A 16,679-nucleotide genomic window follows, 5' to 3' on the forward strand; every position below is an offset into this window, starting at 1 on the left:
AAAAAATTTTAAAGGGTTTTTAAAGAGATCCAACTAAGCAAAGTTACTCCAAGGGTGTATACGAATGAAAATGGAAGGAAAATAGACAAAAGAAAAATGGAAAAGATCTGCACAGATATTTTTCATAACAATCTATTTACAGGTACAACTGTTTTCACCTTGAGCTACCACATTTCAGCTCTAACATTACAGTTCTAGACATGCTTATGGAATAAGTAGAAATATCAATAAGCAGAACAAAAATAGGAAAAGCAGCCAGATTGAACCAAACATACAAAGAAGACATCCATCCATGCTGGAGGTACTACAATTGTGAGGACATTGATAGATCAATTTACAAGGTATCTGCAGGAGAAAATATCAGAGACGTGGGGAAAAAGTCTTAAACTTTATTAATACTATCCCCATGGGGCAGCTAGGTGGCGCAGTGGATAGAGCACCGGCCCTGGAGTCAGGAGGCCCTGAGTTCAAATCCGGCCTCAGACACTTAACACTTACTAACTGTGTGACCCTGGGCAAGTCACTTAACCCTCATTGCCCCACCAAAAAAAAAAAGAAAGTCTACCTATTTTTTTTTTTGGTGAGGTGATTGGGGTTAAGTGACTTGCCCAGGGTCACACAGCTAGTAAGTGTTAAGTGTCTGAGGCCGGATTTGAACTCAGGTCCTCCTGACTCCAGGGCTGGTGCTCTATCCACTGTGCCACCTAGCTGTCCCAATAGGTAGACTTTCACAAAGGATATTCTACAATTACTACATTTTTGCCATTTTTCAACTGACTAAGAGATGGAGAGGAATGCAAGAGCCTGCTGTGTTTGTTGATTATGAAAACACTTTTGATTTTGAAGAACAAATCACCACTTTAAAGGCTTCCCTCCAGCAAGGCATCTCCCTCCCATATACCAAAATCATTCAAAACTCCTTAACAGATAGAGAATTGAAATAATCCTTTTCCAGAAACCTCTGACCAGACATATCAGGTAAGACATGAAACACACAGCTAGGTGGTGCCATAGTGCATAAAGCACCAGACCTGGAGTCAAGACTCATCTTCTTGAGTTCAAATCTGGCCTCAAACACTTATTAGCTGTATGATCCTGGGCAAGTCACTTAACCCTGTTTGCCTCAGTTTCTTCATCTGTAAAATGAGCTGGAGAAGGAAAAAGCAAATCACTCCAGTATCTCTGCCAAGAAAACCCCAAATGGGGTCATAAAGATATGACTGAAACAACTGAACGATAGTAACAAAAAGGCATAAAACAAAGAGATGCATGCTTACTAGAAGTGTTCACCACTGTGATGGAGGAAAGCCAAGGTAAGATCCAAGTTGAAGTTGACATCCAAGATGTCTTTGTCACCTGTAGATGGTAAGGTCATCTAGATGTTCCTGTCTACAGATGACATTATGCCAGTTGTATCAAACCCCTCTGCAAAACCTCCTAGAAGATACCTGTAACCACTCAAAAGTTTGGCCTGACTAGGTACACAGGAAAGACTAAATGGATGAAGAATGTCTATTGCTTTTGACAAGTATCTCTGATAAAGGCCTGAAAAATGAGTCAAATTTATAAAAATACAAGTCATTCCCCAAATGATAAATGGTCAAAGGATATGAACAGGCAGTTTTCAGACAAAGAAATCAAAGCCATCTATAGTCATATGAAAAAAATGCTCTAAATCACTATTGATCAGAGAAATGCAAATTAAAACAACTCTGAGGTATCACTATCAGAGTGGTGAATATGCCAAAAAAGAAAAATGTTGGGCGTCGGAGGGGATGTGGGAAAAGTGGGACACTAATCTACTGTTGGAGTTGTAAATTGATCCAACCATTGTGGAGGGCAATCTGGAACTATGCCCAAAGGACTATAAAATGGTGCATACTCTTTGATCCTGCAATATCACTTCTAGGTTTATATCTGAAATCCAAAAAAGAAAAAAGGACTTATTTGTATAAAAATATTTATAGCAGCTCTTTTTGTGGTGGCTAAGAATTGGAAATCCAAGAGATGCACATCAAGTGGGGAACAGCTAAAGAAGCTGTGGCATATGATTGTGACGGAATATTATTGTGCTATAAGAAATGACAAGTAGAATGATTTCAAAAAACTTGGAAAGACTTACATGAACTGATACATAGTGAAGTGAACAAAGCCAGGATAACATTATGCACTGTTAACAGCAATATTGTTCAATAAAGATCTATGAATGACTTAGCTATTCTCAGCAATACAGAGATCCAAGACAATCCCAAAGAACTAATGATGAAGCATATTATGCACTTCCAGAGAAAGAACTGATATTGATTGAACACAGACTAAAGCATACTATTTTTCACTTCCTTCTCTTCTTTTTTTTCCTCTTATTTGAGCTTTTTTATACAAAATGATTAATATGGAAATGTTTTACATAATCACACATATATAACTTATATCTGATTGCTTACTGCGTCAAGGAGGGGAAGGAGAGAGAGGGATAGAATTTGGAACTCAAAACTTTAAATAAAAATGTTTTGGGGTTTTTTTTGTTTGTTTTTGTTGTTGTTTTTTTTTTAGTGAGGCAATTGGGGTTAAGTGACTTGCCCGGGGTCACACAGCTAGTAAATGTTAAGTGTCTGAGGCCGGATTTGAACTCAGGTACTCCTGACTCCAGGGCTGGTGCTCTATCCACTGTGCCACCTAGCTGCCCCTGAGGTTTGTTTTTTTTTTTTTTTTTGCAATTTATTAATTTTTTTAAATCTAAAGCCTTTATGCTTTTAAAATGTTTTTTGTTTTGTTTTGGTTTTGGTTTTTTTGGTGAGGCAATTGGGGTTAAGTGACTTGCCCAGGGTCACAGAGCTAGTAAGTGTTAAGTGTCTGAGGTCAGATTTGAACTCAGGTCCTCCTGACTCCAGGGCTGGTGTTCTATCCACTGCACCACCTAGCTGCTCCAAATGTTTATTTTTTTTTTAAAGAATGTCCATTGCTCAGATTATGACATACAATTGGATTGACATCCTATAAAGTTTCTCCATCTGTATGTACAGGGGAGACCTTTGGGATATCCTGTATCAGGACAGACAGTGAAAATAGACGATTAGTTGGGCCAGAATTTAACCAGCAAGAGAAGGGGCTAAAATGTCTTAGGAAAATTTCAGAGTGCTTTAAGTGATCCCAAACCTCTGGTAACAAAAGCTCCTCTTTTTAATACCAACGTTCTACTGGTATTGTTAGATGGCTATAAAACATGGTACCTAACTGTCTCTGAAAAAAAAAGTATCATGTAAAGGGCAATGGAGATTTGCTTATTGGGTATGAACAAGATGCATAACCAATGAGGAAACTGGAAAAACAAGAGTCAAAGTTTTGACTTCTAAGAAAAGTATAATAAGCAATCATTACCCTTCCCCTCTCCACAAACTACCTTCTTCTACCCCACTATTCTTTACCTTCCTCTCTGAAGAAAAGTTGCTAGGCCCAAAGGGTGGGGAAATGCTTATGTAGCAAGAGATGACAGCTGGACACCCAGAGGGAGGAGCCAGGCTGTCATGAGGTCCAAATGAGATAACAAATATATTGTACTTTGCAACCTTAAACTGTCACTTATCACTCTGTCCTTTCCTTCTCATAGCCAATTTATTATAGACCAGAATATAGTATTTAAGGGAGATTCATTAAGGGAAGTTCTCTTTTGTCAATTTTGATAGATATGCCCATGTCCATAAAGATTGTGGGCATGCAAGTATATTTCTGCTCCCATAGAAGGTGGGCAACAAGGAAAGCAGAACACCCTCCCCCCAAAATGGTTTGGAGTAGGGCTATTCCAGCCTGTGGACAGAATGAGTGTGAAACTGAGTCTCTTGTTCCCAGCTGTATGCAAAGCCCTAGAGTGGGCACCAAGAAATCAAGAGTTTTAATAGTGGGACCCACACATGCATAAATATCTCACTTCTTTAACTCTTATGTAAGTTTCTGATATCGAAAGCAGTGAACTGGCTTATTTTCAAATCCCCAGAGCATTGATCAGGGATTTGGAAGGGCTGATATGAACCTGCAGGTGGCTAGCAGTACCATGAGGGAGAGCCATAACTGGGAATCCCAACATATAGAGCAAAGTTAGTTGGGAAAGGGAAGACAGAATTCCTCAAGGCTGGCCCATGTTTCCATTGCCCTGATCCTGGGAATCCCACGTGATGCAGGTACCCAAGTTTAAGCTACATGCTTGTTCATTTTGACTAAATGGAGAGAAAATCAGAGGAGTGGGCAGATCAGAGGTGCTGAGCCAGAGAAAGAGAGAGGAGAAAATGACATTCAAAGAAAGGGAGAAAATGGAGTAAAACTGATTTTTTTTTTTTAAAGAAGCTTTTGCATTCTGTGCTTGGGGTAGCACAGGATTATAATGGACTCAAATAGACTCGGACTCAAAGTCCTATTTCTGACACATTAACTATGTGACCTGAGGCAAATCACTTAACTTGTCTGAGCCTCTGCTCATCTGCAAAATTGGGTTAATAATACTTTCACTTACTTTGCCAACAGTTGTGAAGAAAACACCTTATAAACTTTAAAGTAACCACAGTAACCATCATCTTCCTCCTCATCATCATCAACATTACTTCATTATTAAATCTACATTAGATGAAATGAATAAGGGGCGGCTAGGTGGCGCAGTGGATAGAGCACCGGCCCTGGATTCAGGAGGACCTGAGTTCAAATCCAGCCTCAGACACTTAACACTTACTAGCTGTGTGACCCTGGGCAAGTCACTTAACCCCAATTGCCTCACACACACACACAAAAAAAAGGAAAAAAAATGAATAGAAATTGAGGAGTTCTTCGAATCTGAAAAGGAATAATATATTAACTCCTTGATTTATATGGATGCCATCACTATATTCTGATCTAAGTGTCCCAGTAGATAGAGTGCCAGACCTGGAGTCAATTAGACTCACCTTCCCGAGTTCAAATCTGACCTCAGACATTAATTAGATGTGTGACCCTGCGCAAGTCACTTTACCCTGTTTGCCTCATCTGTAAAATGAGCCGGAGAAGAAAATGGCAAGCCACTCCAGTATCTCTGCCAAAAGGGACCACAAAAAGTCAGACAGGACTGGAAACAACACAACACCACCACTGTTGTATCCCTTCACTGAAAAGCACATTAGCAATTCATCTCATTGAAACTTTCTCTAACAGTATAAAAATGTAATTTGGATTTGATAAGTATAAAATTTTTAAAGTGCACCCAGGAAGAATAGTGACTGGAAGCTCTCAATGAATCTGGGAGTGAAATTATGCACACAAATGAAGGCCAGTCTTTCAGAGTGGTTTAGCTATACGATGTGGTTGTTATTGTACAAATTGTTCTCTTGGTTCTGCTTACCTCACTTTGCATCAGTTCCTACACATCTTCCCAGGTTTCTCTGAAGCCATCCACTTTATTATTTCTTTTCTTTTCTTTTCTTTTTCTTTTTTTTTTTTGCAGGGCAATGAGAGTTAAGTGACTTGCCCAGGGTCACACAGCTAGTAAGTGTCAAGTGTCTGAGATCGGATTTGAACTCAGGTCCTCCTGACTCCAGGGCCAGTGCTCTATCCCCTGTGCCACCTAGCTGCCCCTCCTTCATTCTTTCTTTTTGTTTTTTTTTTATTTTGCTCAGGGCAATGGGAGTTAAGTGACTTGCCCAGGGTCACACAGCTAGTAAGTGTTAAGTGTCTGAGGCCGGATTTGAACTCAGGTCCTCCTGAATCCAGGGCCGGTGCTTTATCCACTGCGCCACCTAGCCGCCCCCCCTCCTTCATTATTTCTTACAGCACAAAAGTATTCTATTACACACATGTTCCCTAACAGGATAAGACATTCTGCACTTGAGAGGCACCCCCCTGGTTTCTAGTTCTTGGCTATAACTAAAAGAGCGGCCATAAATATTTTTGTATACACTAGCCCTTTTCCTCTTTCTTTTATCTCCTTGGCTTACCCTTAGTTTAGCCTGGGGTAAGAGAGTAAGCACAGTGTAATAGCTTTGGGGGCCTGGTTCCAAATTGGAGAAGAGCATTTCTCCAAAGCTGCGGAGTGATTGAAGTACCCAGAGGCATGGCCTGAGGGGAGTCTGATTGGTGGTTTGCTCCCCTAGATTCCAGGACCCCACAGTCTGGATGGCCTATGCTGGGACCACCTTTCTCAGCGGCTCTGACAGTAGTGCGGTGAAGGCTCGAGTGGCCCAGATCATCAAGCACCCCTTCTACAACTCAGACACAGCGGACTTCGATGTGGCCGTCCTGGAGCTAGGCAGCCCCTTGCCCTTCACCAGCCACATCCAGCCAGTGTGCCTCCCCTCGGCCACTCACATCTTCCCTCCCAAGAAGAAATGTCTCATCTCCGGGTGGGGCTACCTCAAGGAGGACTTCTGTAAGCACTGCCGGGAATGGCTAGAGAACTCCAAGGCCCAAGAGTTGGCTGGGCTGGAAGGGTGTTCCTGAGACGCCTGTCTGCTTTCTCTCTCCTCCTTAGTGGTGAAACCTGAGGTCCTCCAAAAGGCAACAGTGGAACTCCTGGATCAGGCGCTGTGTGCAAGCCTCTACAGCAACTCCCTCACAGACAGGATGGTGTGTGCCGGCTACCTGGATGGAAAGGTGGATTCCTGCCAGGTGAGGTGCCAGCCTCTGGCTGCAGAGCATTTCCCTCCCTGGTGGAGATCAGGGACTTGCCTCATCAACTCCCAAGAGATAGCCTAGTGACTCCTATAAACCATCCACTACCACTGCAAAACTGTGGTCGCTTGTGTGAGCCTCTGAATACCAGTCAGTCAATTAACATTTACTGGGGGCAGCTAGGTGGCACAGTAGATAAAGCACTGGCCCTGGATTCAGGAGGACCTGAGTTCAAATCCAGTCTCAGACACTTGACACTTACTAGCTGTGTGATCCTGGGCAAGTCACTTAACCCTCATTGCCCCGCCCCCCCCAAAAAAAAATATCCAAGAAATGAGAAGTATACTTTAAACAAAAATTGGTCTGAATCTTAACTTCACTGATTAATGAACCCTTGCTGTGGAAATTCTCTCCACCAAAACAGACAGGCAACCAATCTCTAGAGAGTTGCCTGGGAGCAGGACAGGTTAAGTGACTTGCCTAAGGTCACACAGCTAGAATAGATCGGAGGTAGGTCTTGAATCCAAGTCTTCCTTGAGGCGGCTAGGTGGCTCAATGGAGAGTGAGCTGAACCTGGAGTCCCTAGACTCTTTCAGACTCAAGGGCCTTTCCTGATTCCCCCCCCCCCCCAGCTACAATTGTCTTTTCTTCCCAACTGTTGCTTGGTTTGAATATACCTATATGTGTACATACTTGCTCTCTCCAATAGAATGTAACCTCCTTGAGGGCAGGAACAGTTTCATTTCTGACTTTGTATTTCATGGGATCATCACTTACTAAGTACCTGTTGATTAGTTGATGTTGCTCCCATGATAGGAAGGGAATGAGGGGCGGGAGATGAGAGAAGTGGTCTCCATACTGCTCAAGGGTTCACATGCAGAAGAAGACTTGCTCAAGGGGGCAGCTAGGTGGCACAGTGGATAAAGCACTGGCCCTGGATTCAGGAGGACCTGAGTTCAAATCCGGCCGCAGACACTTGACACTTACTAGCTGTGTGACCCTGGGCAAGTCACTTAACCCCCATTGCCCCACAAAAAAAAAAAAAAAAAAAAAAGACTTGCTCTCTTTGGTCCCAAAAAGCAGGATGGGGAGGATGAAGTGGAAGTCCTCCCAACAGTGAGAGCTGTTCCAAAGTAGCTATCTCAGGAGGTAGTGGGTTCCCCCCTCATAGGAAGTGTTAAAGCAGCAGATGGCTAAGCATTTGTTAGACATGTTGAAGAGGGAATTTACTGTTCTGGTTGGATTCGATGCCCCACTCTGTCTCAAATTTGGGAATTGACCTGGTGGGATCAAAAGATCTTCTGGTCATTCTCCCCTCTGATTTCATGTAAAAAAGGTTCAGGGGCAGCTAGGTGGTTCAGTGGATAAAGCACTGGCCTTGGATTCAGGAGGATCAGAGTTCAAATCCAGCCTCAGACACTTGACACTAGCTGTGTGACCCTGGGCAAGTCACTTAACCCTCATTGCCCTGCCAAAAAAAAAGAGGTTCCCTTTGTGTCTGAGAGGGGATGGACACCTGTATAGCACATCAGAGACAAGAAATCATCTCCCACACTCCACCACCCATCCTCAAAATGGCACCTTTATCCCTGTGATGGATAGTGCCTCTCATCCAGCATAAATACTTCCACAGGATGCTTGCATGGGGAAACCCAAAGTGGGGAGTGGAAGGTGATTTCTTCATCAGGATTCAACCAAATTGGGTTTTTATTTGATCGCAGAAGCCACTTGGGACCCACAGGGTCCCAAATCTGTAACCTTTGCTCTTAGGGTGACTCAGGAGGACCGCTAGTCTGTGACGAGCCCTCGGGGAGGTTCTTCCTTGCCGGCATTGTAAGCTGGGGCATCGGCTGTGCAGAAGCTCGAAGGCCAGGGGTCTATGTCCGTGTGACCAGGGTTCGAGACTGGATTGTGGAGACCATCTCAACAGCACCCACTGTCAGCGCACCAGCTGCCTTTCCTGACTCTACCACCACCAGCAGTGATTGGCTCCTGACTACAGAGAGGCTCATGACCAGCATCATCACCAAGCCCAAGCTGGTCACCAGCACAGAGCTGGACATGGCATCTCTCTATCCAGGCACCACCTCCAGGCCACAAGGTAATTTACAAGAACACTGACAGGTACTAATCTGGAACAAGGTCCTATGTCAGCAGCTCAGAACAGCTGCAGAATCCCTCACAGCCACTCCCCAACAGAGGAGCATATTGACAATAATAATAATAATAGTAACTACTAGGGATAAGGATTGGACTTGTGCTTCTGCTGGTAGAGGGACTTCTCAGAGGAGCAAACTCCCTTTACCTTCTCTGCGACTTTAAGCTTTAAGAGAGTTATTCAGAACAATAATGCTCAGTTTGAGGTCTAGAAGCTCATTTTTAAAACTATTTTAACATTGTATTTCTTTTTTTCCTTTTTTTTTTTTTTTTTTGGTAAGGCAATTGGGGTTAAGTGACTTGCCCAGGGTCACACAGCTAGTAAGTGTCAAGTGTCTGAATCTGGATTTGAACTCAGGTCCTCCTGAATCCAGGGCCAGTGCTTTATCCATGGCACCACCTAGCTGCTCCAACATTGTATTTCAACATATTGGTTTCCTAAGTGTTTTATTCTCTACATTTAAAAATTATTCTGAGTGACTTACCCAGAGTCACACAGTCAGAAGCAAGATTTGAACCCAGGCTCTGAGGCCAACTCTCTAACCTCCATGGCAAAGCAACCCATGATCTTATAACTAGCATGAGAACATTTAAACTCAAAGTAATCTTTGGGATCATCCAGTCTGACCTCTTTTTTTGTTTGTTTGTTTGTTTTTTGTTTTTTTGCAGGGCAGTGGGGGTTAAGTGACTTGCCCACGGTCACACAGCTAGTAAGTGTCAAGTGTCTGAGGCCGGATTTGAACTCAGGAACTCCTGAATCCAGGGCCGGTGCTTTATCCACTGCGCCACCTAGCCGCCCCCCAGTCTGACCTCTTTTTAAGAGGTGTGAAAAGCAAGCCCCAGAGGAAGAAAAGTGACACAGATAGTAGGCAGAAGAAGCAGGCTGCCAACTTGGGTCATCCAGCACCAAATCCAGCATTTATTCTGTTACACCATCTGCCTCTTGCCACACCCTGAGATAAGACCTTCCTCATAATTTGTTCCATTTTGCAGCTGGAGAAACTGAGGCTAAGAGAAGTGATCTGCCCGTGGTCACAGGGCTAGTAAATGTCTCATCTCAGACCCACGTCTCTGGATTCTAAATTCTTCACCCTTTCTCCATTGTGCCATGCTTCTCATAAACAAAAAAACCCCACAAAAATATACCAAAGAAAGAATTTGTGAAACATCCTCTTGTGGACATAGTTCAAGAAAGTAAACATTTGATTTTCTAGGTGGAAAGGGAATTGTTGGATATTGCAGGGCAAGGAGGCCCTGGGTCCTGAAGGGAATTTCAGAATAAGAAGCATGGTTTGGAAGGCTGGGAGCCAGGAACAGGGCTAGGAGTGGAATGAAGGCCTGCCTGGGCTAGTGTGACTGATTGGCCAATTGGTGGGTTGATTTCTTACACTCAGATTATAAATTTAAATTAGAAGAGACTGGGGCAGCTAGGTGGCACAGTGGATAAAGCACCATCCCTGGATTCAGGAGGACCTGAATTCAAATCCAGCCTCAGACACTTGACACTTACTAGCTGTGTGACCTTGGGCAAGTCACTCAACCCTCATTGCCACACACACACACACACACACACACACACACACACACACACACACACACACACACACACACAAATAGAAGAGACTTCAGAAATTATTTGGTCCAACTACCTTACCTTAAAGGGGAGGAGAGGTTCAGAGGGGCTAATTGATTTACCTGAAGTCACACCTCGGGGCAGAGCTAAGCCTGGGACTCCGCCCCAATCCTAGGCCTCTATGAACTGTGTTCTACTCCACCACATACAGATGCCCACTCTGTCTCCAATTCAGGAATCGACCTGGCTGGATTGAAAGATCCACTGGTCATTTTCCTGGCTGGTTTTGGAAAAAGTCTCTGACAAGCAGGGCACTTTCCTCTTTGCTTCTCCGCAGAGTGCGGGGGGAGACCCGGGATGCCCAAACCCAGCAAAATCGTCGGGGGATTTGAAGCAGCCAAGGGTGAGGTTCCGTGGCAGGTCAGCCTGAAGGAGGGGTCTCGGCACTTCTGTGGAGCCACAGTGGTGGGAGAGCGCTGGCTGGTGTCCGCAGCCCATTGCTTCAATCAGTAAGAACATGCCTCACCCACCTGGGACATGCAGTGGGGATTTGACTCCTCTGATGGCCCTGTGTTTTCTTTCACCTATCATATATAGCTTTACCCATATTCAGGTTAAAATTCAGTTAGTCAGGTTGTGTGCCCCAACCCAACCCCATCCACCCATCCATCCAACAAACATTTATTAAATGTCAACTGTGTGCAGAGTCCAATTCTAGATAGGTACTGAAGGAGAAAGACAAAGTTTAAATATCACAAAATCATCATTGTTGTTTGTCCTTCATTCTCAAAGAAGACCATGACATCAGGGTGATATCATGACTTGCACTGAAGTGAAGTGAGGGAGGACTGTGCAAGGTCACTAACCTCACTCTCCTCCAAAGCCATCTGGGTCCAGTGGCAAGATATACATCAGCATGACTGGAGATGGTCTCAGATTTTTTTTTAAGGCAATTGGGATTAAGTGACTTGGGCAGGGTCGCACAGCTAGTAAGTGACTGAGGTGAGATTTGAACGCAGGTCCTCCTGACTCCAGAGCTAGTGCTTTATCCACTGAGCCACCTAGTTGCCCCTCAGAAAATCATAGAATTAAAGAGTAGAAAGGGCCCCCAGAGGTGGTCAGGTCCAACTTATACCTCAAAAAGAATCCTAGTACGACAAACATGACAAATGGTCATCTAACCTTTGCTCAGGGTCCTTTGGGAAGGGAAAACTGTTACCCCCTGAGGCAGCTCCTCCTACTTCAGGGTGGCTCATCTTGGGAATTTCTTTCCTTGTTTTTCAGTTGTATCTTACTCTTCATGACCCCATTTGGGGTTTTCTTGGCAAAGATACTGGAGTGGTTTGCCATTGCCTTCTCCAGCTCATTTGACAAATGAGGAAACTGAGGCAAACAGGGTAAAGTGACTTGCTAATAAGTGTCTGAGGTTGAATTTGAACTCAGGAAAATGAGTCTTCCTCACTCCAGGCCTGACACTTTATCTATTGCACCACCAAGCTGCTCTAAGATTGCTGAATTAATGCTATTTGTTAAGATTTGGCTAAGAGTGGTCAATAACACAATAGTGATAACAACATAATAGTGATTGTAATGACCAATCTTAGCCCCAGAGAAGAGCTAATAAAATGTATTTTTCAGTGGAGAGGTGGTGGTGTGTCTATGAATATGGAATATTATCAGATGTCGTGGCTGGATCAACTTTCCTTAACTGTTTTTCTTTGTAGTGATGGAAAACACACTGGATCAGGGAGAAATGAGAGGAAATATCTGAAATGACTGATTTTTTTAAAAGACCTCAAACAAATAAAGCAAAAAGGCTAAATCAAAAAAACCCCAAAAACAAAAAACCCCAGTCAATAACATAAGAGAATCAATCCCACCAGGAATCAAAGTCCAGCTCATGAGCCTAACTCCATTCTCTTCCCTCTTTTGGAAATCAGGACATTTGCCCTTTTCCAACCCCACAGCACCTCCCCCATTCTCCAAGCAAGATCATGGTGACTCAGCAGCCTCCCCATGCTTACTTAGCGCAGCACCTGCCTAATAGGCATTTATTGGCTATTGATTTCAACTCAACACATCTGGCCTTGAGAATCTGAGCTTATCAAGGGCAGAGAGAGCTGCTCTCTGACTATGCACCTTCTTCTCTTGGCTACCACTCCCTATTAGCACTTTTTATTTTGTCTTTTCTAGTCTAGAACATTCTCCTTGTCACGAAAAACAAAACCAAAAAAGTCACTGAGCCACACCACCTTCTCTCCCTGATCCCTTCATTGTCCTCTCCATGCTAACCACTTGTCCTATCCCTTCTTTGAAACTCCTCTTTGCCCTAATTTGGCTTCACAAAGAAAACCGGTGTTGTTGGCTTTTCTTGCCACCCCTGGTTTGTTCTGAGCTTTAGCCTGCTGAGATCTTTGGCGATCTTCACTCTCTCTGTCTCATCTGGGGCGTTAGTTCCAAAGGAGAGTCCCTACAATACAAGCACCTTGAGAGCAGGGATGAGTTTGATTTTGTTCTTTGCATCCCCAGTCCCTGGTATGTAGTAGGCACTTAATTGCTTGCTGATGGGGCAGCTAGGTGGTACAGTGGATAAAGCACCAGCCCTGGATTCAGGAGTACCTGAGTTCAAATCAGGCCTCAGACACTTGACACTTACTAGCTGTGTGACCCTGGGCAAGTCACTTAACCCCCATTGCCCCACAAAAAAACAAAATTGCTTGCTGAATCAGGTTGACACCTTTCTACCAAGGCTATGCCATGCCATAATGTTCATCCTCTGCTACCAGTTCTTGCTTCTATCTTCAGCATGTGTCTTCTTACAAATCTAAGTTGGTTGGGGAATTCCCTGGCCATGATCCCTGCCCTGCTATTATTAAGAGGGAAAGACACAAACACACACACACACACACACACACACACACATACACAAAAACCTATTGGGCATATTGTTAGGACAAGTGCTTCAGAGAAATTCCCACAAAGCCCTTGGGGGCTGGGGGAGGTGGGGTCCATGGGAAAAGAGGCAGGACGATCAAGGAGGGCTCTGTGGAGGAGATAGCAATTGAGTTAGGCTTTAAGAGATGGGAAGGATTTCAGACGGTGATGGAAGGAGACAACAGTCCAGGGAGAGGGCATGGTGTAAGCAAAGGAAAGGAGGTGGTAAAATGCAGGGTGCCTTTCAGGAGAGAGATTCATAGGTTGAGACACAGGAAAAGTTTCTTAACTATCTCTAGGCAGTTGTCACATATTATAATGAATTCAACTGTAAACCGGGTTCAAACCAGGGTATTTGCATAGAATAATCATTCTCTCCACCAATGAGGAAAGCTTCATACAAATACCCAAGCTTGAACCCTGGATTACAGAACTGCAGCCTTCCTACAAGAGCCTCCTGCTTCTTTCACCCTCCTGGTTCTTATCCCCGGAGATGACAGGCTAAGCTACCGGACGCCCTCCCTTGCTTTCAAGGTGGACAGTCTAACAACCATTGCCCAAGAGCCTGGTGATGACAGTGGGTTGGGGGATGTCTATGTGGGTTTCTGTCTCTGCAGCACAAAGATGGACTTCGTGAAAGCGTATCTGGGGACGACGTCCCTCACGGGAGCAGACGGCAGCACTGTGAAGGTGAACATCAAGAGTGTGGTGCTCCACCCCTCCTACAACCCTGTCATCCTGGACTTTGATGTGGCTGTGCTAGAGCTGGCCAGCCCGCTCCTCTTCAACAACTACATCCAGCCTGTCTGCCTGCCGCTGGCCATCCAGAAGTTCCCTGTGGGCCGGAAGTGCATGATTTCTGGATGGGGGAATACCCATGAAGGCAATGGTGGGTTCTGCCAGGGGTCGGTTCCACCAATCTAGAAAAGGACCTTAGAGGTTGTCTCGTCCTGTTACCGACCCCTGAATTCTACATCATTTTCACCAGCAGTTTTGATGTCCTTACAGGAAAAGCCCGTGACAGTGCTTCCAACAAGGATGGGTGAAAGATCATAGTTTGTGTTTAAACCTAGAAGGGATCTTAGGGATTACCTACAGTTATTCCTTTCACATTGAGATTTTCCCCATCTCAGTTTCGATATATCGCCAATTGACATAAGAAATTTTGGTTTTGGTTTTGGTTTTTCTGGTGAGGCAAGTGGGGTTAAGTGACTTGCCCAGGGTCACACAGCTAGTGTTAAGTGTCTGAGGCCAGATTTGAACTCAGTTCCTCCTGACTCCAGGGCCGGTGCTCGATCCAATACACCACCTAGCTGCCCGGACATAAGAAATTAAATGGGAATTTTGGGGGAGTTTTGTGGAAGCTGTGCAGACAGTCCATGAGGCCAAATGGCCAGCAGACAACAGAAAAAGTTTAGAAACTCAGGGGGCAGCTAGGTGGCGCAGTAGATAAAGCACCGGCCCTGGATTCAGGAGAAGCTGAGTTCAAATCCGGCCTTAGACACTTGACACTTACTTAGCTGTGTGACCCTGGGCAAGTCACTTAACCTTCATTGCCCCGCAAAAAAAAAAAAGAAAAGTTTAGAAACTCAGAAATGCATAAAATATATGGATGGTATTATACAGTATCAACATATTTTATCTTTTAATACCATCATAATTTAGATTTCTTCTCTGGTACAAAGGGAGGACCAGAAAATTTTATATTGATTTTCTAGATCATGGGGTGCCACCCCCTAACTCCCATGACTGTGGAAGGGATAAATATATTCTAGCCCCCTCATTTTACTCTGTGAGTCTCGGAGAGGGCAGGGGATTTCTCTGAGGTCACACAGGCAGTAAGTAACAGATCTAGGGCTCAAGCCTCAGTCTTCTGACTCTAAATCCAGTTCAATTTCCATTACATCATGGGATATTTCATCTGTCTGGAGGTGGATGAAAATGTGGATTGGACACAATAGCTTCTGGGGTTTCTTCTAAGGGTAAAATGTTATGTGATTCAGTAAAACCTCACCAGTGGGGCAGCTGGGTGGCGCAGTGGATAGAACACCAGCCCTGGAGTCAGGACTACCTGAGTTCAAATCTGGCCTCAGACACTTAACACTTACTAGCTGTGTGACCCTGGGCAAGTCACTTAACCCCAATTGCCTCACTTTAAAAAACAAAAACAAAACACCTTACCAGTCTCTCTCTTGAGCTTAGTGGGCATGTCCTGGAATTTTGAGTCACTTGGCTAACTGATTAGCATAACCACTAATCTCAACCCACCCTTTTTTTTTTTTTTCAGCAACTAAACCTGAGGTCCTGCAGAAGGCATCCGTGGGTATCATCGATCAAAAGACATGTAGCATCCTCTACAATTTCTCCCTCACTGACCGTATGATATGTGCTGGTTTTCTGGAGGGGAAAATAGATTCATGTCAGGTGAGCATGGGCAGGTCCTTCTGCCATCTTCACTAGCAGAAATCCCATCTCATGGTGGAGTGAGGTAAGGCTTAATCACGGAGTCAGAGAAATGGATGGTCCTCTGAAGGAAAGGGTCCAGTCCAAAGACAGGTCAGAGGTCATTCAGTGAAGTTTCCCCAAGCTTTATCCCATTTGGGTACTTTTGTGCACGGTTGGAGCCAACTCCCTCCATGGGATGGTAGACATCTCTAACCTTCCCATTCCGTCAAGGACCTGCTTTGGTGCCACCTCCCCCAGGAGATTTTCCATGAGTCTTCTCCAGCTGGAGGTGATCCCTCTCCTTCTGAATTCCTCAGGCATCTGTTTGATCTTTTCTATGCATTTATTTCATTCTTCTTTGTATTTATTTGTGTCCACAACTCATTTCTTTACTACAATATAAGTCCCTTGAAGGCAGAGACTGTGTCATTTTTCATGTTTCCCTAGGACCTTGCACACAGTAGGCATTTAGTAAGGGCTGAATTGAATTGTTGAATTAAGTAAATATTGTCCACGTGTTCTTTTTAAACCCAGAAAATGGGCTGATTTTAGCCTATGCCCAAGGGTATGAATGAGGGTCAGCTTTACATGTAATTGGGAAAAACATAAAATATTATTAAAAGAAAAAAAAAGAATGAGAGTGGACTGAGGGGGGCTTCCAGTCCTTCTATAGCTAGACCTGAACCCCCAGGACTAGTCTAGAATACTACTACTAATAATAATTCACATTTATCTAACACTCCGAGGTTTACAAAATTTTTTCACAGCAAACCTACATGGTAGATAGTACAAATATGATTATCCCCATTTTACAGATGATAAAAGTAAGGCTTCCTTGTGGTGACTGTCAGAGTCGAGATTCAAACCCAGATCTCTTGACTCCAAGTTCAACACTTCTTCCGCTCCAGGGTGGGGGCTGGGGACAGAGCATGGGGACCCAGTGGTT

At 44.2% G+C, this 16,679-nt stretch overlaps 1 protein-coding gene across 1 annotated transcript in view; it reads left to right on the forward strand.

Moving 5' to 3' along the window:
- Positions 1-16,679, forward strand: part of TMPRSS9 (transmembrane serine protease 9) — a 110,785-nt gene that overhangs the window by 74,120 nt on the left and 19,986 nt on the right. Inside the window, exons 9-14 of the mRNA XM_043975279.1 lie at positions 6,108-6,382; positions 6,485-6,621; positions 8,395-8,725; positions 10,692-10,863; positions 13,906-14,177; positions 15,576-15,712. Coding sequence (XP_043831214.1) covers positions 6,108-6,382; positions 6,485-6,621; positions 8,395-8,725; positions 10,692-10,863; positions 13,906-14,177; positions 15,576-15,712 — 1,324 coding nt within the window. The remainder of the gene's footprint in view (positions 1-6,107; positions 6,383-6,484; positions 6,622-8,394; positions 8,726-10,691; positions 10,864-13,905; positions 14,178-15,575; positions 15,713-16,679) is intronic.

This window comes from Dromiciops gliroides, chromosome 1 (assembly GCF_019393635.1).
Source record: "Dromiciops gliroides isolate mDroGli1 chromosome 1, mDroGli1.pri, whole genome shotgun sequence".
NCBI lineage: Eukaryota > Metazoa > Chordata > Mammalia > Microbiotheria > Microbiotheriidae > Dromiciops > Dromiciops gliroides.